The sequence below is a fragment of the Patiria miniata genome, unplaced genomic scaffold, assembly GCF_015706575.1.
Source record: "Patiria miniata isolate m_02_andy unplaced genomic scaffold, ASM1570657v1 HiC_scaffold_3, whole genome shotgun sequence".
In the NCBI taxonomy this organism is placed as follows: domain Eukaryota; kingdom Metazoa; phylum Echinodermata; class Asteroidea; order Valvatida; family Asterinidae; genus Patiria; species Patiria miniata.
In genome coordinates this window covers 15,728,306-15,754,792 of record NW_024037069.1, presented here as the reverse complement: position 1 = coordinate 15,754,792, position 26,487 = coordinate 15,728,306, and the positions used below count along the sequence as shown (strand labels likewise).

The 26,487-nt window shown below is 39.3% G+C and overlaps 2 protein-coding genes across 5 annotated transcripts in view; one reads left to right on the top strand and one right to left on the bottom strand.

The window, feature by feature from the left end:
• LOC119736891 (FERM domain-containing protein 4A-like) overlaps positions 1–17,031 on the bottom strand; it is a 92,276-nt gene extending 75,245 nt beyond the window's left edge. For all 4 annotated transcript variants that reach the window (XM_038210908.1, XM_038210909.1, XM_038210910.1 and 1 more), the window contains exons 1-2: positions 16,702–17,031; positions 7,818–7,883 (exon numbers count right to left, since the gene is read on the bottom strand). In XM_038210908.1, coding sequence (XP_038066836.1) covers positions 7,818–7,883 — 66 coding nt within the window. In that variant the 5' untranslated portion in view covers positions 16,702–17,031. The remainder of the gene's footprint in view (positions 1–7,817; positions 7,884–16,701) is intronic.
• Positions 17,032–23,366: 6,335 nt separating this feature from the next.
• Positions 23,367–26,487, top strand: part of LOC119737577 (transcription cofactor vestigial-like protein 4) — a 30,823-nt gene continuing 27,702 nt past the window's right edge. Inside the window, exon 1 of the mRNA XM_038212032.1 lies at positions 23,367–23,791. Within this exon, the coding sequence (XP_038067960.1) occupies positions 23,725–23,791 (67 nt within the window). The 5' untranslated portion in view covers positions 23,367–23,724. The remainder of the gene's footprint in view (positions 23,792–26,487) is intronic.

Genomic DNA, 26,487 nt, shown 5'->3' with positions numbered 1-26,487 from the left:
GTCTGAGCATATGGGCAACAGCACTGCTCTGGCTTCAACAGATGTGGTAAATCTCAAATTGTGAAATTGTCTTCATACTATGCAAGTTCGCAGTACAATGTACAAAAGCATATACCGGGGATGTAAGAGGACTCGGACATTTTGCTTGAAATAAATTTGAAGTACATACCAGTACATGTACACAATGTAATCTGTAAAGTGCCACATGATCTACTGTATTTACTGTTCAAAAAGCATGAAATCAGACAATTGCAGGAGGACATACCGGTACTGGTACATCTCTCATCATATGAATTCCCTGGGGGAACTTAACAACCGCATGCCCGCACACACAGGACGCGAGCGAAGCAACAAGGAAATGTTAGAAATACACATGTACCAATAGGCCACTTTTTTTTTAAAAATCTGATCGTGAATGGACAGATCAACCACTTATGCTAATATTTTCATTCGTTCTCCCTCAGACAGTTTGATTTGTACTTTATTTTATCATATAAATTTGATGTTTTTGAAACTAAATTTGTCCTCGGCATTTAGTGAAAATTTAAAAGAAAAGCGTTTTTCCCCTGTATACTTCCGTGTTCTACGCACAGAATGTGCCTGGAAACGTCTTGCAATCGTACTCTGTGTTCTCTCCTAACTCAGCAGCCGCTGTGTCAAAACATTCCGTTCGCGCGGTGATACACATTACCAACCCTTGCCTATCACTGTTCCAAAATACATTGCGATTGGTCAATGTTAACCACCGGCATTTGGGCAATAACTATTTCTTGTCAAATCAAAACTTCTCTTTAAAACGTAGAACTGCCGATATTGATCACACAAGATTGTGGCCATGTGTGGAGGGCGCGCATATATGTGTGCATATATTTTATATGGGAAATTTAGTCCGAATACAATTTTGTGCACGACAAATTCATATGTACAATGTAAACAAAACAAAATGCCTAACATGATTCTGAAACGATGATGAAAACACAAGAAATATGTTGAAGTAATTTTTGTGTTATATAAGTACGTGATAGCGAGCTTCATCACCTTATCTTGAGCTCCTTTCCAAAAAAACTCTTTTATGGCTTTATGGCTGTTTGTTCCTCCAGAGAATAAAACATTTGCCCTCACTGATGTCCGAGTCACGCACGTTTGTGCATAATCTTTTAGAAAATAGCTTTTCACTTCTGCAGCCAATTCAAGCAGACACTGTTGTTGAGCAACAGACCAAGAACTGAACTCTACAAATGCTGTGTATACCAAATCTGCAAGTCATTCACTTGCTTTATTAACATCAGACCAAATTTATATATTCAATGCAGTTCATTGCATTGAGTTTTAACACACAAATAACTTACTGGTAACAGTATGATCAAACACAGGGAAACTGCATGCAATGGCATGAAATTTGAAAGGCCCATGAACCCAACTGGTAGTAAAAAAATACTTTAATTGAATTTCGCCGGATTGCCTACTCTGTAGTGTAAATCACTCCTCAGCTGTGTGCAGCCCGGTGTCAGCGATATATTCCCAAGATTACTACTCCCCCCACAGGCCTTGGTAAAGAAATAACCTTCCAAAGGAACTGAACATAATGATTTTATCTCTGGTCCCCTAGGCTATGATCTTTTTATTTTCTTTTTCCGAAAACTAAATAGGGAGAAGAAATCCAGTGAATGGATTATAATGCTGGGACTGAGTGTATAGGAATGTCTGCCTGTCTGTCATTCAAGCATGGGCCAGTTATCTCTTTCCAATATCTTTTGTTGCTCGGTCTTGAAATGAAAATATTTTTACAGTTGCTCTCTTATGCGGAGATATTCTTTTGACACTATTGAAAGTTTCAGTCATGTACCGGCAGTGTGCATGAGTGGATAATTTCAGTATGAATGATCCCATGACAACCACAATTGTAGTTGTGAGGGGGAAAAATAGATCCGAAAGGACCGAATATATTTAACAAGTAAGTTTTATTCATGTGAATTTTTAATAATTTCCATGCATACTTTTTGCTGTTTTTAATTGTAATTTATGCATTTAAGGATAATACTGTACACAAGTGTATTAACCTAAAACTAACACACCCTCCAAGAATTCTTCATTAGGCCTATTGCTTGAACGAAGGCCTCTGTACATCTTCATTGTTGAATTTGTTGAAATGGGAAAATTATGTTTACTCATGAGAAGAGAACAATGACGTCACATCATTGTCATTATTTAGTCACTTAGTTACATTTAAAGCATTTAAAAGAACGACAGTCGTTGAGCTGCCACAGTAACCTTGTCGTTAACGAGATGAACTATGGATTGAAAGATCCCTGGTTCGAATCCTGCTATGTCCATTTTTCCAATGACTATTTTTCTGCTCCAACTTCATTGACAGTTAAGGGGAAAAAGTAGAACGGAAACGTAAGTGTCTTGCTGTGATTCGATGAAATTAATGAGTTATGCATAAGTGGCTTCACCCTCCTACGGGAAAAAAAAAATATGCGCGAAGCACACCATTGGTAAAATGCCAAATGGTGGCGCTGTGCTCCATTGGTGTGCACAGAATAATGGCGAGAAACAGCAATAGTGTGACGACACAGGAGGAGTGTTAATAAATGTCTTGTCTTTCAATGTTGTATAGTTATTTAACGTCAAATTTTGTGCGTAAGGGATACCAGTTACAAACTGCTGAGTTATCCCATGTACAGTATGTTTCTGAACAAACATTACATGTAGATGTGCATTCGTACAAAATCCCTAACATACAAATGTACATGTAACCCGAGATCACTGAGTTAACCAAAGATGTCGTTGGTATATCAACACTGACATGAACAAATCAGATGACACCCTGTAGGAAACAACCCTGAACAGAGACCGCCATCAATCAAACCAGCGGCTGCTGTAATTGACAGGGTGCGGTGCGTGCACACAGGGCCTTGGACTTGGGGACTGTTGATGTTATAGAAGGCACACATGAACAGGCACATCTGGCTTGTGTTTATACAACACCCTGTGCACGGTCATTTGCAAAACTTGAAATCCTGGAATTGTGGAGTTTGAACAACTTTTTAAAAAGTGCCAACTCTATTCATACCAGTTCAAAGAGCTAACAAAACTCTGTGGTGTACATAGTTTTAAAAAACTTGCACCACTAGTGTTGTGAAACACCAGTCTCCACTATTAAAGATATAGTCCATCATTTGTAATTTGTGCATTTTGTTCGTTTGAAGCAACAATAGTGTTCAAAATCTAAAGAAGGGTACTGAACAACGAACCTGATGAAGTTTCAGCTCAGCTTCAGCTGTATATTCCGAGAAAAACGGCATTCTAGGATCTCAATTTCAAATCAAAAGTTGCTGAATCATGTTTTGAATTGTTTTGAATTGCAGCTATACGCGATGTCGCGCACCGATCCGACGAATTATAGCAACCGCGCGCGCCTGTGCGTCGTGCCAATGCTTGCGCGCGCTGCGCCGAATAACAAAACCAACTACTAATTTAAATTTTTCTACGGTTCGTCTTAAGACGCACCGTTGGAAAGGCCTTCTTTCGTTGAATACTTCAAAATGATAGCTTGCCAGAAAGATCCAGGGAGTTTCCACTTACTATCTTTCAACCAGTATGTTTTTCAACACTAATTACCCCAGTTACTTTTTCGGATGGCTGCAAATGATGGACTATAGCTTTAACACAGGCATTCTTGTTTGATGAAATCACACACCTATGGGAAAGCATGTACGCCCTGTATGTGGATGTTTTAAGAACTTCAAATATACTTTCACTTCTTTTCTTCATCTTCTTTTTTTTGGGGGGGGGGTTATTATTATTTTTCCAATATGCACCCCGTACCTGTATGACATTCCCCCAACTGAATAAATGATGAGCTGTGTGACTGAATATGATACTTAGTGTACACTAGTACCATCCAAAGCCATACCAGGGTAACTCATAAATCATAACATTTTAGTGAACTAGCAAGCTACAAGACATTCCACAGATTCCCCCGGGTTATCGCAGAGGGCTGGGGTGGGGAATTCAATGTATTCTTAATCCTGGATTGTTCAGCAACACCTGGACGCTACACTAAATGAAATGGCAGATGTTTTTTATCATCGATATCTATACAAGTATATATGGTCATTCTAGTATAAATTTAGGGTCCAAAGTGTGACATTTTTCCAGTACCTGTTACCTTGGTACTTCGTAATATGCCATTCAAGTATCATTAAAATTGACTTCAAACATTTTTTTTATTAGTTGGCTAGGTAGTTCGCTATTCATTATCACTCTTGGAGGACGACAGCATTAAGGAGTGCATCCAGAATTATAAAATCACAGATGTCAGATGTACATGTACATGTATACATGTAGCTAGTATAGGACACGAAAAAAGTGGGCCCCAAATTTGTCGAATGATCAATGTGCGATTAGTACACAAAAGAGCAGATCAACGGTTACTGGGTAGCCTGACGGAGCTACGGTACCATACATGCAGTACGCGTATATGTACCATGCTATGAAATTATGAGTACTGTACCGGTACCAGTGCTTGTACATGGGTCATTCCACCGGGTTGGGAAACAGTGCATGTTACATCCATATATTTGGTTATTAAACTTATCAATGCATTCTAAACAATTGCTCAACATAATATTTGTCTTAGGGTGTTTCAATACTTGAGAAAGTTTGATATCATTTGAAAATAGTTTGACAAAAATATGAGCAAAAATGTATTAATTTGGACGTAACATTGACAGCGTGTCAATGTTACCGTACATCCAAATATTCTTTTTTTGCCATTTTTTACACGTATGTAAAATATTACCCAAACTGACATTGCATATTTACAACTGGACACCTAAGCACCAAGAAAAGCTTTTGGTTTGGTATAGTCAGGGTTCAAATATAGCAGAAACAATACCTCAAGTGTAGATGTAACGGTGTAAAAAATCACTCAATGGAAGTGTGACATTTGGGTTTTACACCGTGTCAATGTTACGTCCACACAACCAAGCTATCATTTCTGGTCCATTTGAAAGCTGACTACAGTAGCAAAAGCTACTTCTTATTATAGTAAGAAGTACGCAAAGTGAATTTGGGTAATGTTTCGCAGAAATTTAAAGAAAAGGTACAAATGTCATATTTGGACGTACTGACACGGTGTAAATGTTACGTCCAAAACGAAATTTTTTGCTCATATTTTTGGCAAAATACATTGAAATGATTTCAAACTTTCTGCAGTAGTGAAACACCCTACAACAAATATTATGTAGAGCAACTGCTAGAAAAGCATTCATGCTTTTCTTAATATGGTCATACATATATGTCACACATTGTTCCCCAACCTGGTGGAATGACCCACGTATGAAGGTTGAAGGCCAGTAATGGGACCCAAAATTAAGCCAACCAAATCATGATTCGTATAAGTACTGGCAATACTGTGACCTGTTACAGTGACCCGTTACACTTGAGGCTCCGTTGCAATGAAGGATTCCTGCTCTGAACAAGTCTTTTCACTTGTACCGATATTTCTAAGACATTTGGGATGAAGACATACCCGAGGATTGGTTCCATTTTGCAGGGATATTTTTTTTTTTTCAAAAAGGCGATGGACTTATTAGGACTACTTTTAGGGGTGATCGTCTTTGTATAGAGAAAAATCATCCAAAAGTAAATGCCCCAAAAATAAACAGAAAGTGAGAGTGGTTGGTGTCTAGATGTAAGGTCAAGTTTAATATTGGTATGTTTGTAGTAAGTATTTTTCTTTTATAACTGTGAAAAGGCTTTAACCTGCTAAAAGGATGTGAACAATGAACCGCTGTCGACAAAAAAGTTACAGTCGGCAAAAAAGTGGCACCTGACAATTAAAGCACCAAAACTTAACGCTACAATAACACCACAATCGTGTGTGTATGCGAGTAATTTTTTTTTCTCTCGAATACATTCAAACCGGCAAAAAGCTATTCAAATATATGCAATTGATTAGGGACAGCCCTAATGCTTGAAACAGTGCACTGCCAAAAACAAAACATAATTCAATGCAAATGCACCATTACATGTTCCATACATCATACATGCACCTTGAGAATACAAGGTATCACTTCCTGAATCATACAAGAGAAATCTCAACAGGGACCTAGCAGGGGGATACATTACAGGTATGTGTAGAAACGGAATGAATTAATAGGATTTAATGACGTGATGGATGAGCTATCCCATGTGGGAATACGCTGATGGAAGACAGCCAACATGTGCATATCATGTACATGTACACTAGCCAATATGTGCATATGTTCATGCATACATGTGTACAAGTTTACGTGTACATGTATGTACTGTACATCATACATGTACACCAGCCAACATGTGCATATCATATGTACCGGGTACATGTACACATGCACTTATGTACATGTATGATAACCAGACCTAAAAGCATCCAATTCTGCCTGCCAATGTCAAACTCTCTTTGAGTTTTTGTAAGTGCTTTCAAATTGAGGCTAATGTGCGGTGATTCACTTTCTTGACAGAAAGGTTTCCCTCCATAAAGCTGAAAGGGTGATTGCATCTCGCCCTTGGAAAGTCACCCCTATTAGCCACAAAGCTGCAGTACTTGGCTAGTCCACAACACAGCACTGTACAATTCCCAATACTCCTATAAACAACTAACAATGCATACTGGCCCAGTCAGCCTCGTTACCTAGTTTTCCCTGAATGCAATTTCTAGTCAACCCAGACAGAGTAACACCACTTAATAGCTGTCTCCTAGACTGCAATCAAAAGCTCGAATTGCATTTTATCTGTCCTGACAATCCCTGTATGCAGAGATTCACACCTGTAAACTTTCAAGAAAGCCACATCAAGGATGAAGGATGGCTAATACTTGATGCAAGTCGTCAGATCCCTGACTTCAGATTACACAATGTAGGTCCATTGTTTGGTTGACCCAAACTACTGGATTATTATCAAGATACAATTTTATGCCTATTTTCCCCCCCCCCCCACCTCCCCCTCCCCCAATAAAAAGTACACTGATTTCGACAATCCATTAACCCTTACCTCCCCAACTCCATCAAAATCCATCCCCCCATTGTGGTGGATTTTGGGGGACTGGTCCTGCAGGCCTGGTGTGACTAAATATTGATGGAGTATGATGGACTTGGGCATGTGGGACTTGGTACAGTATAGTGAAAGCCAGTAGGGAGTTTGGGTTAAGGATAAAAAGACAACTGTGTTAAGTATAGCATCCAAGTACGTGTACGTGCCTACATGTAAGCTGAAATCAAATCACTTTGTTAAGGCAGTGTACTACACTGACTCGGTTTACTTTTGAGGTACCGTGATGGCACGTAACTGGGGACTTTCAGACCCAGACAACTGTGTCCAAAGTAGACAGTGGACATCCTGTGCTTTGCTTTCTCACTTCTATCAACGAATCCAAGCACGTGGTCAATGTACACTCACGAGGCCCCCTTCAATGGAGAAACCATTGTGCTAGCTAACATACAAAGCAAGTGCCCTGTGAAGATTTTTCTGAACAATACCGGTAGCTAGTTACAATGCTTTCATCATTGAAGGGGGCCTTCGTGATAGAATTTCTGGCGTGCCCAGATTGATCCATAATGGCAGTTAGTCTTTGCTGTCTATGCCTATACAGGTAATTTGGGGTGTGGTACACCCCGCCATTGTGAAATGGTCAAGAATTGTACAAGACCAAATGGATTGTCAGCATCTCAACTTATCTCACCTCTCATCTCATGGCAATAAATGAAATTAAGTATGCTTTGTATTATTAGGCTTTTGGAGGGAAATAAGATGAATTCTTTAGTTTATACCTGCACAACGAGGTCCACTCGCTTGTCATCCAGGAGCACAACCTGGGTGCGCCGCCCATCAGCCATCTGAAATGATCAAGTCAACCAAAATTTCAATGAAATTAATCAAGCAGATTCAGCAAGGTTTTGTAGACGGGGTTTATCATAGTTAAGAAATCACCTCTAACCAGTTAACACCGGAGGACGTGTAAACACGATCTGGCAATGTATATTCGCAAAGGCGGGTGACGGGTTCAATCGTGGGCGTGTAATATACACGTCAGTGGTTCCCACTTGGTTTTGTACACACCGTGTCTTGTACTTGAACTTGGCCGTTGTACAAGATCTGTCATCATAGCAAATATCGCTACGTTGCGGTGCCTTGGAGTGACGCAAAATATGAAGTTACTTGGGGTGAAAATTACCATACATATATTGTACAAATGACCCTCGGGGTTCAGTATTTGTGGTGTTTAACTTTATTTTAAAAATTTGGCCAATATCACAAGGTGTTTTTTTGCCAAAAATAATCCTGGCGGCAAGTGGTTAAATAACACACCAGGATCTCAGTTTCAACTGCATTAAAACATTTTCTTTTTCAGTTAACAACTTGCAGTTTTATCGGTAGATAAAATCAGTGTCCAACTACAAGATTTTGAACAGTGTGAATTGGGTAAATCTTTACTTAACTTTTGGGACAAATTAAAATTTCCCTTGAAAGATACAGCCACTGTACAACAGTAAAAATTGGTGCACAACACTTGTATTCAAAATTTACATATCTTACAGACAGCACCTTAATCCTTGTCTATCTCATACAATACAATCAATTCAATTCAATTTCCCCTACTAATGAAATTCATGAGAAACAAATGAACTGTTACACAACAATTGTCTCCTCTTACTACGTAGTACATAATTAAGAAGTCAATAGGTCTGCATCTTGAGTGGCAGACGGTTGCACAAAAGGGAACTAAAGTACGGAAGTCATCAGCAGATAGTAGTGAATGGTAAAATAAGGCTAAACAAAATTTACTGTTAAGTGTCAACCAATTTTTCTCTTGGCTTTAAATACATATAAAGATGTCAGCCATTTTCCACTTTAATTAAAGCAGAAAATTACGTAGCCCTACAGTTTGAGCCTACCCTTTAGAAAAATTCAAATGCATTTACATCTCTCCCCTGTTTGAGAAGGAGCTCTATAAGTTCACAATGGCCTTAAAGGTAATAATTATACAACATTTACAAACATCAAAAAAACAAAACTACCAAGTTATTATGCAATACCTTACTTGACTGTACATGTCAGTGTCTCAAGCATCCTGTGAAATCATGGCACCTGGTGTGCTGTCATTTTCAAGAAAAGTGGAATTTTGTATCAGTTTCCAACGATGGACAGCCGATCATCTTTGGAAAACTGTTCAAATACTGCCCCCAATGTACCACATTTAGTTAGTCCACATTTTGTTGGCAATCGGTTACACATTCGTGAATGGGTGCAAGCCAGCAAAGTCTGGTTCCCTGAACTGACAATTCCCCGACATCCATAATTTGCTCCGTTTACAAGTCTGAAGCCAGGGAACCAGACTAAAAAACAGCATTTTCTCCTTGGGTGGTTTTTTTCCCCAGCATCTACATGTATGAACACAGAGTTTTAAACAGGTCAGTGTTATAATATTTGCTGTAAAATACTAACCCCCAAACCCATCCATTTCTGAAAAGTACAGCAAAAGCAAATGTTGTGCACGTATTACTGGTATCTTTCAAATGTACATTTTCTGTAATGCAATTTTAAAAACAAGCAGCAAGCAGGTTGAACCTTTTCAGGTTTACCGAAATGCAGATGTACGCCCTTTCCAAATCTGCATACATATAACATGTGGCATCGATTGGTTTGTGAACAGCTGTGAGTCACGTACATTTGTAAGTCTCATGGCCGTGGAATTGTCAGGATGCAAATCATGTTGTATTGAGCAACAGTTTGTAAGCACTGCCAACAAGTCCTTCAGCTACAGACAGACTTTGCATGGAGTCATGAATGTATGCTGACGTCTAAATGACCTTCTCACTCAGGAATTCTTGTGTTATTTCTGTGCAAACTTGACTCAAACAATAACAAAAGTTCAACAAAGGACAAGCTGTTACAGAGATGACATCATGCTTACAAACAATGTTACAAACATTGTACATTGTATACATGTACATTGGTTTTTATTATCTTTTTATTTAAATTGTGTATATAAAAAAAGTTAAATTCTCAAATGAGAAAACAAATTACTGTTTACATCTGCTTAAGTCTGAGGAATATTCTAAAGGCAGGAAACACCCCCCCCCCCCCCCCCGCCCCAGTTTAAAAAGTATGCATACAAATTCTCCCCCCCCCCAAAAAAAAAGGGCCTTATGAACAGTTACTGAATCAATTTATGATATTGGGTTTTGCCATTCACAAATGTATTTTATAAACACTGTCTACTAAAAGTTGTCACGAATTTTTGCGAGTGTACAGTGTTTATCAACAAAATAAATGTCATTGATGGCTAAAACCCAAATGTGTATTTACAAATGTACAGCATCCAGCCACAAATTCCATCTTATGAATACTTTCATATTCTGGTACTTCCACAAATTCTCAAAAAAGCTAAAAAGAATTTGAGAAAAACCAAATCAGCTACCTAAATCCGTTGGTCAGTACTTTAGTACACCATACGAATGTATGAAGGTGATGTACAAACTACGCACATGTATGCATCACGCAAATTGAGTAACAAATGTTTTTTTCTATACATTTCTTCAGTGTTTTCTTAAATACAGGTTTCTTTAGGTTTGCATGCTAGTACAAATACAGTCGGGCACAATGAAGTAATCCTTGGTTTACTTACAAAAAAAAAGAAATAACAATAAATTTTGTATAGGGGAAAGTTAACTGTACTTGTACCCCCACATCATGAAACATGTCTAAACAAATTTATCACTGCTAACTGGGCCAATTTCATAGAGCTGCTTAAGCACAAAATTTGCTTAAGCACAAAACGTCTTGCTTAATCAAATCAGGTTACCGGCCAAAACTCCATGCGATTGTTATGCTAAGTAAACAACAGCTAAATACCAGTCACAAGCAATGTACATCACATGGAGATTTGGCCGGTAACCTAATTTTACTAAGCAATGTTTTTTCGTGCTTAAGCAAATTTTCTGCTTAAGCAGCTCTATGAAATTGGGCCCAGTTAGTGTTACAGTAAAGAACCGGTACATGTACAGCGCATACACAACAGTTTACACTACGTGTACATTTTGTACATTGTACCTACACATATGTACCAATTTAGTTATTCTATAATTTCTTAAAAACTCAGTTTACTGGCTACCGACTTACTCTCAGCAGAGGGCCAAGGATATCACGTTCATATTCCATACTGCACCGTGGTAAAACAAGTTGAAGGACCAATTCAAACGCCCATTATGATGGATTGCTACACAAACTCTCCCATAAAGAACGGCCAGGCAAATTCAACGTAGTAGGCATTTAAACCACAGCCACAGACTGGCAACAACAAACAATTCTGGAACCACAAAAGTCCAAACACCGCACTAAGTACATTATTTCCAAAGTGTGTTCAGAAAACAGCCAGCAAACTTCAGATTGACAGAGCAAAGTTCGCACAGATACCGTGCGAGTTTCGGAAGGATTGTCGAGTGCAGTCTTTGTGGACTGAAGTACATTTCTGCATGTTCCGGAAAAACAAATATACCTCTTGACGTCAGAAAGTCGGCATTTAAAAAAAAACATAAAGAAGAGCGATTCCTGTTTTGTGTCAAGCAGAACACACAAGTTGAGCTTTTACACTGTAATACTATGTCAACAATAAATCACAGCTGGCCAATGCACATTATCGCTCAGTGATGCAAATAGAAATTTGTCGCTCGTTTTGAAATCAATAATAATTAATAACTGATACGGCAACATTTGGTTTGGAATGAGTGGGCGTGCTTCACAAAAACTATTTTGATCTGATTGTTGGCGGGTATTCTTTTCCTCTAAAGCTTGTTTGCTTTCAGTTTCAATTATTGTTTATAAATTGCATTATTTGTACAATCACATTCCAAGAAGTCAAACTGAGTAAAACAATTTACATTATACATACATTACCCGAGAAAGTAGGTACAGTTTTTGCACCTTTTTAAGAATTCCGTTTTTATTTAAACGTTTCTGGAAAATTTGTAAACGACGTTTAGCATTGTTTTCGTTAAAATGTTTAAACGTGTATAACATCACATGCTTAGCGCCATCATCTATTGAGTACAGGCCTACGGCATTCCCCCTAAACTGACACGTACATGTAACATGCAAGTACAGAGTACGTGTGCATGTATAATGTATGTATACATAGGTATTATTCATGCAACTGGTGAAAAAGAACCCTCAAAATGCCACAGCATGCAAGGTCAACGAAACGACAAAACGCATTCAATGTGACACAGCGCTGCGCAGGGCTGACTCGACCAACACGGAGTATCATCAGCGTACACTCCATCACTTGTCTATCTCATCTTGGTCCCACAGCAGGGAGCCGTGAAATTGTCAGGCGTGCGTCATCTTTCCAACTAGGAGGCATCGAGGGAGGACAATTCCTCCGCATCACCAAGGTGTAACTCACAGAGTCAATGTAACATCTGCACACACACAACAGTACAATGTACTGAAGGTGTTTAGCACTTGTTTCAAAGTGCATGTTGTATTGCTGCCCAACATTCTCAAGTCATCTGGGTTTTTTAAAGCATTTTTTAAAACAAAAACAAATAGGCCTATACAACATGTACTGTTACTCGCTTAAGGCCAATTTAAAAAAATAAATTAGTTTCTCGTTCCCACCTGCTTCCTTTTACCCGCCAGCCTCCTTTTTTTGTTTTAAATTCATACAATGTACATTTGCAATATATCTTGCATATTGTCACTACATTGTATACTGTGTTTTTATTTGTTCCCAACAAAATTGTAGCTTAATGCAGAAAGGGCTTTGCACATAATTTTGTATTGATCGGCAAAATAGTTGAGATAATGGAAAAATCCAACGTCATCTTCGAAAATATGCCATTTTGGGAGAAAAAAAAAAAGAACAAAAAAAGTTTCTGCCTCCTTCATTTCTTAAGAAAAGCCAGGAAGTCTGAAGAGAAACTATTTATTTTGTTTACTACATGTAAGCCTTACGATCAATTCAAATTTTCGCTTTCATTAGAAAATAGCCCTCCGATTTAACATGAGGGCTAATGTTAGCAAGTTCTCTACACACTAGTGGATATTATCATATGAGGTTTCAGGTAACATAGTACATGTAGGTTCCTGGCCAAAAAAAATTCTGCCTTGTTCATTTTTGGCACCTTCCCAGTACATGTATAACCATGCAACAAGCACTACATTGTAATTATCTTTTATCAACATTTCAACCACCTCGTACATGTAGTTTGAAGAGGTTTTGTTTTAACCAATTAACCGAAAGTGGTTTTAAAAATTCACATTGAAAAACAAATGTAAACAATTCAACAAAACAAGAAAAGTAAAATGACAGTTTACATAATAATGTCTCAAAGCACTTCACAATTATTACCCCTGTTCATCAGGCCATGAGACCATTTTTTGTAGCAGCTCGAAAATCTGGTCTCTACCTTCACAGGTGCCCATTTATACTCTCCTGGGTGGAAAGAGGCAATCGTTGTAAAGTGTCTTGCCCAAGAACACAAGCACCATGTTCCCCGTCAGGGTTCGGACCCACGTACCACGGCACGCAAGTCAAACACTGTAACCGCTACCCACAGTACAGTTGACACTGATTGCAAAATCACAAATTTCCGGGGGAACAAAAATTCCTGGAAACTTGTACCACTAGTGCGAGCTGAAATATTGCAGTGTAGCGAACAAAAGGTCCAGCCAAGCAAGAGATGCCTTTGGGTAGGTTTGCATTATCGCATGGTCACCCACCTGAATTATGTAGCTGTTCAGATGTCACTTTCCTGGAGGAGGAAACCATTGTTACTTTTATTGTGGTTCACCACTTTTTTTTTGAAAGAGGTCCATTGACATCATTGATCAGCACTGTCAAACTCAAAGTTCACCGAATTATGACAATGCCTTTTATGTATTACTGTGCATACAAACATGTGGTTTAGGGAAAATAAAAAAAAAAACATGTTTAGCGTCCTGCCTCTTTGACAAAAAGGAAGGAGGAGGCCCTTTTTTTTTCTTTTTCTTTTTCTTCAAAATGGCCGCCCGACACATTTTTCAAGACAACGCGGCCGGGCTATTTTTCAAGATGGTTACCAGCTTTTTTCAAAATGGCCGCCACTTGGACTCATTGACTATTTCCACAGCTTTATACACGGTATAACAGTCTAAAAATACGATTTCTTTTGTCAGAGATCGTTAAAATTTATCAATTTTTGTCTTTAAAAAAAAAAAAAAAAAAAAAGGAGGCGGCCTCTAAAAAGGAAGCGGGCGGGGACGCTAAACATGTTTTTTTTTTTACTTCGCCTAACTGAAGGCAATCTTTTCTGGGAAAAAAAACCTGGAAAAAGATGTTGTAACAAGTAATAACTAGTTCCCACATCCTTGTGCATATGTTTTGTGGTAACACTATGTTCCAACACCCCCATGTTCTGACACCCCTATGTTCAGACTGCACATATTCCTACTCCTAACCCTAACCCTAACCGGGAGTAACACAATCTTATGTGCGGGTTGTCCAAACATAGGGGTGTCGGGACATAGGGTGTCGGAACATAGGGGTGTCGGAACATACGGGTGTCGGAATATAGGGGTGTCGGAACATAGAGCGGTCACCATTTTCTCAGTTTGTAAATTGAAAGACTGCAATTCAGTAACTGAAATTTTATACAACCTGTGACAGAACTGGGGATGAGGGTTTGCGGGACTACATATTACGAGAATAAAACTCTTCTTTACATTACAATACTGCTTACAAGTTATGGCTGTGTAAAGCATTTATCAACATGCCAAAAAAGTAAAACACTAAGAAAAAGGCCGGCCATTAAAGTTTTGAGTTTTGTATTCGTGAATATGATGAAAGATTGATTTTCCTTAAGAACATTGTTATACTAAATACATGTATCAGGGTTCTCCCCACGTACAAACGTGCGTATCGGCCCGATACGCTGGAATTGTGGCCCGATACGCCGACAAAAATGCCGATCACATTTTTCAGCCCCCGATACACACAATATAATTTATTACACAAGCCATTAAAATGCACAACATTATCGTTTCATACGCCATTATTTCATCTTGACATTCAAAATCTTGACAAAAATCCCGTATTTCTGATGCTGCATGTGTGATCAAAATGCACACGATGACGGGTCTTCCGCGACAACCGCCAGCACCCAGCTATATATTAGCGCATTCAGCATGGTACACTGGTTCCCTTCGCGTGCTAACAGTATCAATGCTATGATGAAGGACCGGAACCAGTGACTACTGCCTTGTACGTGCATACATGATGATTTCGGCCGAAGTTGGATCGTCAAAACACCAAACAAACATCGATGGAGAAAGAGAATTTCTGCAAATTAATTCACAGAACGTGATCTCTATTTTCTGTGTATGTATTTTCCATTAAAATGACGAGATTGCAAAGCTCGAACGTATGGCGAAACATCGTACGCGTAGCATGCTTCTCAGAAGCAGTGGTGCAAAATTTTCAGCCACATGGGATGGGCCATACACAGTTCAGTAATGCACACTGATGCTGCGCCGTGAGCACAGCGCCATGTACAGCCGGCCAGACTGAATGTTGACGGCGCCAGGGGCCATGATGTACGTTAAACATATTGTGGAATCAACTACCTCAAATATATTTTTAATTAGGTGAGGCAAGTTTTAATCACTTTTGATGGTCAGTCTTGATAATTTTCGTGGTGCAAAGGAAAATAATCCAGGCACAAAACTACATGATTCCTTGTTCAATATGCTCCATTCAATCAAGTGTTTTTATTCCTCCATGATTCAATCAGCAGCCCAAAAAATTGGCGAAATAATTTTTCCGACTTACCGACGCTATTTTGAAAGGCATGTAATCGGAAGCAAAAGTGATATTTTTCTTCACCTTAATTTCTTAATTTGAAACTTGCTTGTTAATATAATTCATACTTTCTAGATCAGGAAGTTTTAACACAGGTTTTGAAATATTGATTTTTTTTTTTAAGTTAAAAATTTTGATATATTTTTTTCTTTAATTACAAAAAATATCACATGATCTCCTCTAAATTTTAAGGGAAAATCTTCCTCAAAGACTCCCCAGATTTGCTCTAAAATGCACCAGAGAGCCTCTAAAGTTCAAAATTTTTCGGGGCCCTTAAGCGGGCCCCGAACCCCACGCCATGGCTTCGCAGGTTGGTGAATCACAACAAAACTTCCCCCACAGGTTTGAAAAAATCCTGGGGAGAACCCTGTGTATATATTTAACATATGAAATTATGAGTATTAGACATATCAAGGATTACAAATATGAGTAAATCTGGAAAGTAGTTGTAGTTCTAAGGAGATTTGTACTTCAAGTTTAATAATAATACTCAGACCAACAAGGCTGAGAAGTGAGAGCGAGACTGCTTTTAAAGATGGCAAATATGCTCATCTTCAACTTCAAGTTCAAGAGAATTTGAAAATTTATGAAATTTGTTCAATTCTCAATAAGATAATTTGCATGACGTGATGTAAAAGGTAGGAGGAAGTTAGAGTTCACCAAAAGCTCAAATCATCTAAACTTTGCTTAAACTTGAACATCATCCCCAACCATTTTAACCATGACAAACCTGATACAAAACGTCAGTGCAGTGATCGTGTTGTACTGGAGTTGGTCAGTTCATTTTCTTACACGATTACGGCGAAGTTACTTACCTTGCTTGACGGCCTGTTGGAACCTTCCGTTTCAGTTTGAATGGCCTACAGTTATTTACAATAAATCTTCCTCTCAAAGTCCCTACATCTAGACATTTTCAATGTTGTTCATCGTTGAAATTGTGGAGAAAAGTTTGTTATTTTCCAAATAGACAAATCAAGTTACAATGCGTTTCGCATTGCACGTACGTAAACTCGGAGTTTTGTCGTACTCGTATAGTAGTCGTAGTAAAATCCGCATACCAATTCGGTGAGCACATTCATTGTACGTACAGCAATGCAAGGTATTGACGTACGTTGGTGGCACACACCATTGTGGTACTAACGAAATGAAAAGGGTTTGAATACCAGTGGGTTTTAAAACGGCTGTCAACGTTCAGGACAACAGAGGGCGCTATTTCATTAAAAAGTGGGCAATAGTTTTCCTGGGACAGGTGTCTTTTCCAGGATCGCTTCAAATAAAACCTACCTCTTTTGAATTGGTCTCCACTACTATTTTTGTTCTGACGAATTGCATTTTGAAAAGGAAAATGTAAGCTTCTTGATACACAAAGATTTTTTCGACAAATCTCCACAAAAGGAATTTTGACCAGATTTCCGACTCGCACTTTTGACATGTTTGGACGGTTTGTAGAAAATCACGGGAACCGCGAATCGACGATAAATTTTCTCCTCGGTACACCACTCGGACCGCTTGATTTCGGAACTGATTACAAAAACCGATTTGGAACTAGAAAAAGTGGCATTGGTACTTTTGACGCCGCAAAGTCTAAATTAAAAGAGCTTAAATTGGGAACATTATTTCGTAGTATCTCCATCACTCAAGGTAAAGTTTGTAAATTAACCAATGTAGCTTTAAAGGGAATGTACAACATTTGCTTTTGCTGCAATTTTCAGAAATAAATGGGTTTGGAGGATTAGGCAAAAAAAAAGGCTCCGGTTTCTGGTATGGAGCTTGCCCAAAAAGTGGTGCGGCGAGGCGGCTTTTTTTTTTTTTTGTTTTTTTTTGCTCCAAATGTCAGCTGATGACTGCAAACGGTGCCCGACTAAACTTAGTGCAAATATATGGGAGTCCAGAGAGGCCACATAAAGCTTATTCTCTATCATAAACACATATTAAAACACGTTGAAATTGTGCAGCAGCAGGATTCCAGTCAAACCAGTGAGTTTGGCGGTTTTGAGACATCATCTTTCATTGAAAAAAAAAACTTTTTCATTTTGCCGACGCGCATGGCTACGGCGACGCGCGCGCATATACCAGAAACCGGAGACTTCTTTTTTGGGGCCTTAGTATGTTATAGCAAATATTGTTAAAATGACTTGTTTCACGTTTTGGGCTTGTAGTTGCTGGAAAAACCAAAAAAAAACAATCATGTTCTTGTAGTCTGGTTCCCCGAACCCCACTTAAGATGAAACGGAGCAATTTATAGACTTTTGGGAATTGTAAAGTCAGAGAATCAGTCTAGCAGGCTTGTACCCCTTCACAGGTGTGCAATCAATTGCAAAGAAAACAATGAATAACTAATTATGAAAAATTAGAAGCAGGTTTTGAAAAAAGCCAGTTTTTTCCAACGCTGGTCGGCCGACCAGCGTTGGAAAAATACAATTTTTCTTGAGAATGATAGCACACCAGGAGCCACGATTTAACAGGATGCTTTAGACTGTCAATCCAGTAAGGTATTTCATGATAATCTGATCATTTCGTTTTGTGATGTTTGCAAATGTTGTATCTTCCCTTTAATTCGTGGATCAGTTGAGCCGAAAGCAGTCTGAATGACGTTTGCTATCTGGAACTAGGAAAACGACTGAACTGTAATGTCTGTGGGATTTGCCAACTCAAAAGTGCTCTTCCCCCCAAAAATGGATTTTTCTCCCCAACGAATTTAGGGAATGTGTACCTATTTTTTGTAACAAAAAAAAAAAGCTTTACTCCGATCGATTTTGGGCGCCTGCAACCCTCTGAAAAAGGAATTTTCATTTTGCGCACAAAATAACGAACCTTCGACTGAGTACCCCCGCCCTGCAAACAGGGCGGGGGGTACGAACGAAAAATTAGCCCGCCCTGTATTAAAGCTGAGAGCCCAATTATTGGGAAAATAATTCGAATTTTGTAAAGATTTTTTCGTTGTCTCATTCAAAAGTGACTAACTTGTCAGTGTCTCTATAGGAAAATAGCTAGTTTCGGGCTGAAACTCTAAATATAATTGGGATGCATCAGCGGCGTAACTAGGAGTTAAGCTGCTGGTGGGCACCACATGGGGTGCACCAATTTTTCAAGGGGGCACTGAGGGCAACTATATTTTGTACGTGGATGTGCAATTCAAGATTTCAAATGGGGGGGGGGGGGGGGGGAAGAGGCACCCGGGGGCACGGACCTCCGATGGGGAGAGGAGTGGTACGGTATGAGCGCCCGTGCGCCCGTAGCTAGTTACGCTGCTTTTTAAACCGTCCATTATTGACTTGACTCGGTCGTTTGGGAGGTTCTCCCCACACAACCCCATCCACCCCTCCCAGCAAAAAAAATCTTCAAAATGTCTCCTTTCCGAAATAGTGAAACATATTTTCTGAACGTCATGTTCAAGGAAGTTTCAGCCCTGCAAGTCTGAAGCCGATTCTGGCCAAGTATTGAACTTAACATTGAAGCCGTTTCCCGCCTGCTTCACTTGGACTGTACTTTCCGCTAACTGAGTGGTAGATTGCTTCAACCACCGTTTCCGTAATGACCCTGTCATTCTCGTCACTTTACTGTCAATTAATGAATGAGATAATTATTTTTCTAGACATAAAGTTTGGTCCCATACCATGCCACAGCAGGTGAGAAAAGAGAGAATGAAGATTAAAGGAAATGTACATCATTGGCTTTTGCTGTAATTTTCAGAAATGAACTATTAATTTGAGGGGTTAGTATAATAGATCAAATGTTGTTACACTGACATTTTTGAAGTTTTGTGTTCGAAAAGGTTGGAAAAACCAAGAAAAAAAACAAAAATGTTCCAGTAGTCTGGTTCCCTGACTCCACAAAAGATAAAATGGATCAATTTATAGATGATGGAATATTGTAAGGCAAGGGAACCAGTCTAGCTGGCCTGCACCCGTTCATGAACATATAACCAATAGCAAACAAAATTTGGACTGAAAAAAAAGGTAAATTTGGAGCAGTAGTTGAAAAAAAGTTAGGTTTTTCCAACGCTGGTCGGCCGACCACTGTTGGAAATGTATACAAAAATACCATTTTCTTGAAAATGACTTCACACCAGGTGCCATAATTTTACAAGATGCTTGAGACTGTCATTTACCAACATCCTAGTAAGGTATTTCGTAAAAACTTGGTAGTTTTATTTTTCGATGTTTGCAAATGTTGTATATTCCCTTTAAGGACTGCCTCAAACTGAATGGTAATAACATATCGTATCCATGGTCAGTACTGCATGGAATTCATTGATAGTGGTTCCGTGCCAGCTGCTGTTTCATTCGATTCGAACCCGGCCGACTTCTCCGCCCCCCCCCCCTCCCGACAAGCGCAGCTCGGTCATCAAGCGGTAAACTACGTCTACACCAGTGATCGTGGATTCGAGTACACGACAAATAACAAAACAGCAGCAATGGGGGAAAGTCGCAATTATGGACATCATTAAAATTCAGTCTTTTGTGGAGAAGATTCTAGAATGTAAATAGATTCGACAGCAAAGCCGAACCGTGTTCTCCGCGTGTTAATTTGTCTTTAATATTAAACGTCGTAAAGCATGTGGGTTTTTTTTGGGGTGGGGGTGGGGGTGGGGGTCGAACGGTCGTCTTTACTTCTCTTGATAAAAGCCCGGTGAGGCGGGGGAGGGGGGAGGAGGGGAGGATGTGGCCCCCGTGTGGCCCCCCATGTAGGCCCCCTACTGGTCTCGGTCCAAGACTGGATTTGGATGTTATTCCCCTTACAGCCGGTCCGTGACAAGGAGATCGCTAATCGAATTTAGTCTTTGGCAATATTGGCAGCGCTACCCAGGAAATTCAGAGCATACCTCAAGTGCGCTGTATTCAAGCTAATGCATGCGCGTGGGGGTAGGGCCTATGCTCGGAACTTCCTGGGTAGCGCTGCCTATATTGCCAAGACTGAATTTGACTTACCTTGTTGATAGAGACCTCCACCCCGCGGCAATTACCGCGTATAGGTTTGTCACGGGACTGGTTGCAAAATATACATGAAACAGGGGAATCAAATACAGTATTGACCTGAGACTACCAGTGCAGTGCTGAGATATAGATCTGTATAGAATCACGAATGGAATTTCACGAACTCGAGCGAACAGCTTCAAGCTGTAGTTATTGACGGGTGCAGACCGGTCAATTGGCCCGAAATTGCCTGCGCCGGCCAAATCACTATTTAAATTTTCCGGTATTAGAGCATTTTGAGGGCCGTGAACTTGAGGATTTGTTTAAAAAAAAAAGTGGAAGCCGTGCAGAGGACTGCGAGCTCGTATTTCTGTGAAATTTGGGTGAAATTAGGACCTAAAATGGCTCTATTTTGCAAGGGAGCGTAGGCATCCTTTTTCAAAATGGCGATGGGCTTCAGGACTATACTTTTAGGGGTGATCATCTTTGGATGGAAGTTTCTCCCAAAATTCGTTGCTTAACTCACCAAAAATTGAACAAGAAACGAAAGACGATGAAATAAGCTTTAATTTGCTTGATGTCTCAAACACCTTGGAGAGTTGTGAGTATTTTTTGTAAAAATAATATTGGGAAGTGCGCCTAATTGTCACTGAGGTCTATTGCAGTCTATTTACTGGTCTGCAACCAAGAGCGCCCTCATTTCGGAAGAAATACAGAGCGAGTAAAAAAGAACCCCAAATGTCGTCCGTATTTTTTTTGAGGAAGTAGGGCCTATTACATGTAGCGCGTTCAAGATCTAGGATGTGAAAGCTCAAGTAAGAAGCTTTCTTTTAGTAAAAGAATCACTTACATCGCTCATGTATTTTTCTCAGTTACGGACTTTTAAACACAAACAGAGTTTTATAAGTTTGTCCACGGATCACAAAAAAGTAAGTGATATTTCAGCAAAACGAAGATAATTCAAATATGAATAAAACACATCAGAACACTCTCCATAACCATGATAACTGGCACTTATCATAACCTTTATTTAAACACCCTCTGCTTATTTTATAGTCTTGCCCGGGCTTCTACTTGGCTACCCCGGAGACTTATGGGATTATTCTGACATCGTTTTCATGATACGACATGATTTCATTTTACTGAAATATCACGTACCTTAAAATGTGATCCGTGGTCAAACGTGTAAAACTGTGTTTGTGTTCAAAATTCCATAACTGGAAAAGTACATTAGTGATTTGAATGATTCTTTTCCTAAAAGAAAGTTAACTTTATTAATTGGGCTTTCACAGATCTGGAAAGCGCTGCACGCAGAACTTCCTTAACAAAAATAGGGGGCGCCATTTGGGTTTCCTTTTTCCTTTTCATTTTTTATTATTCAGGGTCAGGTTTTAGCTAATATTTACCATACCATTCGTATAGTATAGATTCACAAAAATGGACCCAAAGTTGTAGTCCATGTGAACTGATTGTACGTCCTTGTTTGGTGTAGATTCGCAACTTTGTCTGAATAAAGTGGAAATGTGAAAATTCGTTTGTTCGTTCATTGTGTTCAAGGCTTGTTTTTCATTATCGGGTCAGAGTGGGAGATCGAGAAATCATGTAGTGTAGAGCGGGGCTATTAGGCCCTATGTATTCTTGTCGAGTCGTGACTTACACCGTATCCGAAAACATGATTTTTTTTTTAAATAAGACTATATGGTAATCCATTAATGGTAAAAAAAATCGATCGCAGAAATTGGTTACCCACAAGGCTTTGCGTTTCCTTCACAACCATCACCATGCTCTTGAATAGGTTCGGCGCACGGGGAATTTTTAAAATTAAATAAAAAGGAAAACGAACGGTATTTCAACAACAAAAAGAACCATACATGGAAAATGCAAAAGTTTTATAAATATATTTGCAATTTTTGTTTAGGATTGAGTAAATATGTGTCCACCCAAAAGGTAGTGCTTATTACCCTCATAAACTATGTCATAGACGTGCATGCAAAAGACACCGAATGCTTTTATATTTTGACAAAAAGTCATGACGCAAATGCTTTGCTTGCGTAAGTGATTAATATTAAAGAAATGCACACCTTAATATCGAGCATTTTGCCCAACAAAGGCATCGTGTATATCAGCAGTAGCAGGGCGGATAGTAGATTCATGGAGGAATAAGAACAGATTAGGGCAGGTGCAACGCACATTCTGCGCTCATTGGGTCAATACAAAAGTTCAGCATTGGAATTTTTTTCTTTCGGGAGGCCCTTGTGATTTACCCTTCGCTCTTTTTATAACAGCTAAAAGCCTGTACCATTCTGGAATGGGTCGTCATTTGCGATGAAGGTTTTTAACGTCCCGTCAACAGCGGACAACTTCATCACACTTACCAAAAAAAATCTACTTAAGTTAAATCAAATCGATCGATTTATATCTGGTAATCGATTTCACTTTGCATGATATTCCCAAAATTGTCACGATTACCGGCTAATTGATAATCTCTCAAAGTCGTTTATACCGAGCATCCCTGCGCGGAATAGAACGTTCCACCTGAGGTGCATACCTTCATTCCTAACATTTTTTCCATTCATTGCAACTTGTTTGATCGGCGCATGAGGCGATCGAACCTCACCACGGGAGCCGCAATAACTACCGAATTTCTCCTGTGCAGACCCAGGCAAAAAACGGCGATCGGACACCGGCCAGGGAGGAAACGTCATCGGAATCGACCCCTTTATCAATCGCTCGCATTTCCCCGGCTTTTTAGGGCAGATGAACGGTTGTTTTTCGGTGGTGAAATGCGGCAGTGAATGACACCTTGCGTTGCTGCGGATTTTTCCCAATAGGTAACCAACGTACGTACGTTCGAGCTGCCGGGAGATCTGATCGATTTACCCTCGTCATCGTTGTCGTGTGTTGCCAACAAATTCCCGCGGTATGGAAACTCCATTGGATGTGCTCTCTCGCGCAGCAACCATGGTCGAAACAGACCGGCCTGCAGGCAGTAAGTACTATATTTTTGCGCCTTATTTTCCCCACCCCGAAAAATAACGTAGCCACAGCAAGCATATATTTCAAAAGATTAAGGCACACCACGGATTGCTATTGTGAATTACTAAAAAAAAAAGGTGCTTTACTTTAGTGTAGACAGGACTGACATTCCAATGCTATTGTGTCCGAGATAGCCTTCAATTCCAGGCATGATAGGCCTTGAGTCGAGATCATTTTATAAACCTAGGGCATCAATAAAACAACATTCCACATGGCAATCCATGCTTGGCATAATTCTGCTTTTGTATTTTTTTTGGGTACACATTGAAAGGAATGCGCAACAAAATCTATATACAGTGGTTGATTTTTTAAAAAAGTATAAATTTATACATGTCATTCTCTATCCAACAGGTGTATAACACGTTTAAAATAATGTTTACATTGCAAGATAGAAAATATTATATTTGTGGTATTAGGCCCAAAAAAAAGAAAATACTCGGTCTCTGGTCAGACCAAAGTTCTGGAATTGATGCGGCGACGCGGCTTTTTTTTTTTGGCTTTTTTTTTTTTTTCAAGCTTGGATTGTACAGACAAGGTGGGGTACTATTTTGCTTTTTTTGGGTGTCCTCATTTTTTTTTTTCAAGCTTGGATTGTACAGACAAGGTGGGGTACTATTTTGCTTTTTTTGGGTGTCCTCATGTACATTGGTGTCCTGCATAATTTGCCTTAGTGCCCTCAATCATTTGCCTTGGTGCAATTTCCCATTCCTTGGTGCTCTTTGGAGTTACCGCGGAACATTTTTGAAAAAAAAAAGATTGACGCGCTTGGCATAGAGACCGACTATTTTTTTTTTTGGGCCTTACCTTGAGTATTAGTTTACTGTTCATCCATCTCAAAGTTGAGAACTCCTGGGTTGAAGAGCAAATGCTCCCGATAATTTTTTGTTAATACAAGCATTATACTAAATGAAATTCAGGCCAAAAAAAGCATTGTTTTAAAAGCTGTCTGTGATGTAAATAAAAAAAAAAGAACATGCAATATAGTTTTCGGGTTGCTCAACTTGAAAGTTAGAATGGGACATAAATGTTCAATTATTAAAATTTGAATGCATCAGTATGAAGGCTCATATAGTAGCAGATCTAGAGGGGGACGCAGCTGGCGCCCCCCCCCCCCCCTCATTTTATGTCTTGTCATTTTTCCCTGTTTCTTCTGCTGTAAACTGGTTATTTAATCACTTCAAGATTTCAAGGCAAAAATTTTCACCCATACATTTTGTATATGCCTCGCTTGAGTATGTTCGGGTTTTTGCTTCCATTTTGGGCACCCCCCCCACCTTTCTGTAAATACTGGATCCGTCACTGGTATGGAAGCATGTTTATCATGTCACTACACTCCATTTTTGTCCTCCGTTAATTTGTATCATTTGAAGTAGCAAGGTCATTTGTCCTTTTGGAAAGAGCACAGTTCACTTCCATACATCTATTATAGAAGGGGGGGGGGGGGGGGGGAAGAGTGCGCCAAGGACAAAACCAAAGCAACAGAGGCCATACCCCTTATGGTTACCATCTATATACATTGTAATTCTATGCAGACCTGGTAATTAATTTTCATTATCATAAATGCAATGCCTATAATTTGTAATTTATATCTAGTTTGATGCGCGTGCATTGTGCCACATCGAAAAAGCAACTGCATCGTATGGATGTATTAGATTACATACATGTACGTGTACCGTACCTTGTACCATTTGATATCCATACATCGTGCATAGTTGTACATGCTGTACATGTGTAACCATCTGACCAGCGCATAATAATGAGTAGATTATGTTAAAATATGCACCAGACGCTGGCTGTGATAAACGCAACCATGAATGCAGCAAAGAGCAACTTTGTTACCCGTTCGTTATCAGATGTTGTTGATTTTTTTAACCAAATCTCCAGTGTACAGAGATGCTATTAACTCATGTGCGATACATTTATAATTTTCTATGTATACAGTACCATGCAGGGGGATATATCTTTTAATAGCACACACCTAGTATACATGCAATGTAAACACATCCAAGTCCAAGATTTTCATGCTAACACATTGTTTATCCAGACTTTATGGTCTGGCATTTTCGTGTCTGTAATGTATTTAAATGTGCGTGACTGTGAGTCATATTAATACTGGTGTTGACTGTTTTTTCTGGTGTTCGTTCTTTTTTCCTACCTTGATTGGAAATCAGCCAGTCAAACATGTGACCTACATATCTTATAACCATCTGCAAAACTGTCCCCAAAAGAAATAAATAGAATATTCAAACTTAAACTCGCGGATTGAAAGAACCACCGACTGGCATACACAGAGCATGTTACAATTCTTTCCTTGTTAAGATTCCCCACTTTACAGATGTTTTTTTTCCGAGGGCTTTGTTGACACCCCCCCCCCCCCCAAAAAAAAGTGATCATTTTGTCAGTGATTTCAATTCCTTCGTGAATTGGTCATATCCTCACCCCGGTTTACAATTAGTTGGTTGTTGCCGCCAAGCCTGTAGATTTGGTTTTTTCATTACGGAGGCACGGCTCAAAAAAAAAAGGGAAAAAAAGGGGGAATATCTTCATTTATGCAGATTTTTGAAGCTGTGCCAAGTGTGGGAACACGAAGTAGCTTGTGATAATTGTCATAAAGTGAACTTGAAGATCTTTATGTCATGAGAAAAAAAC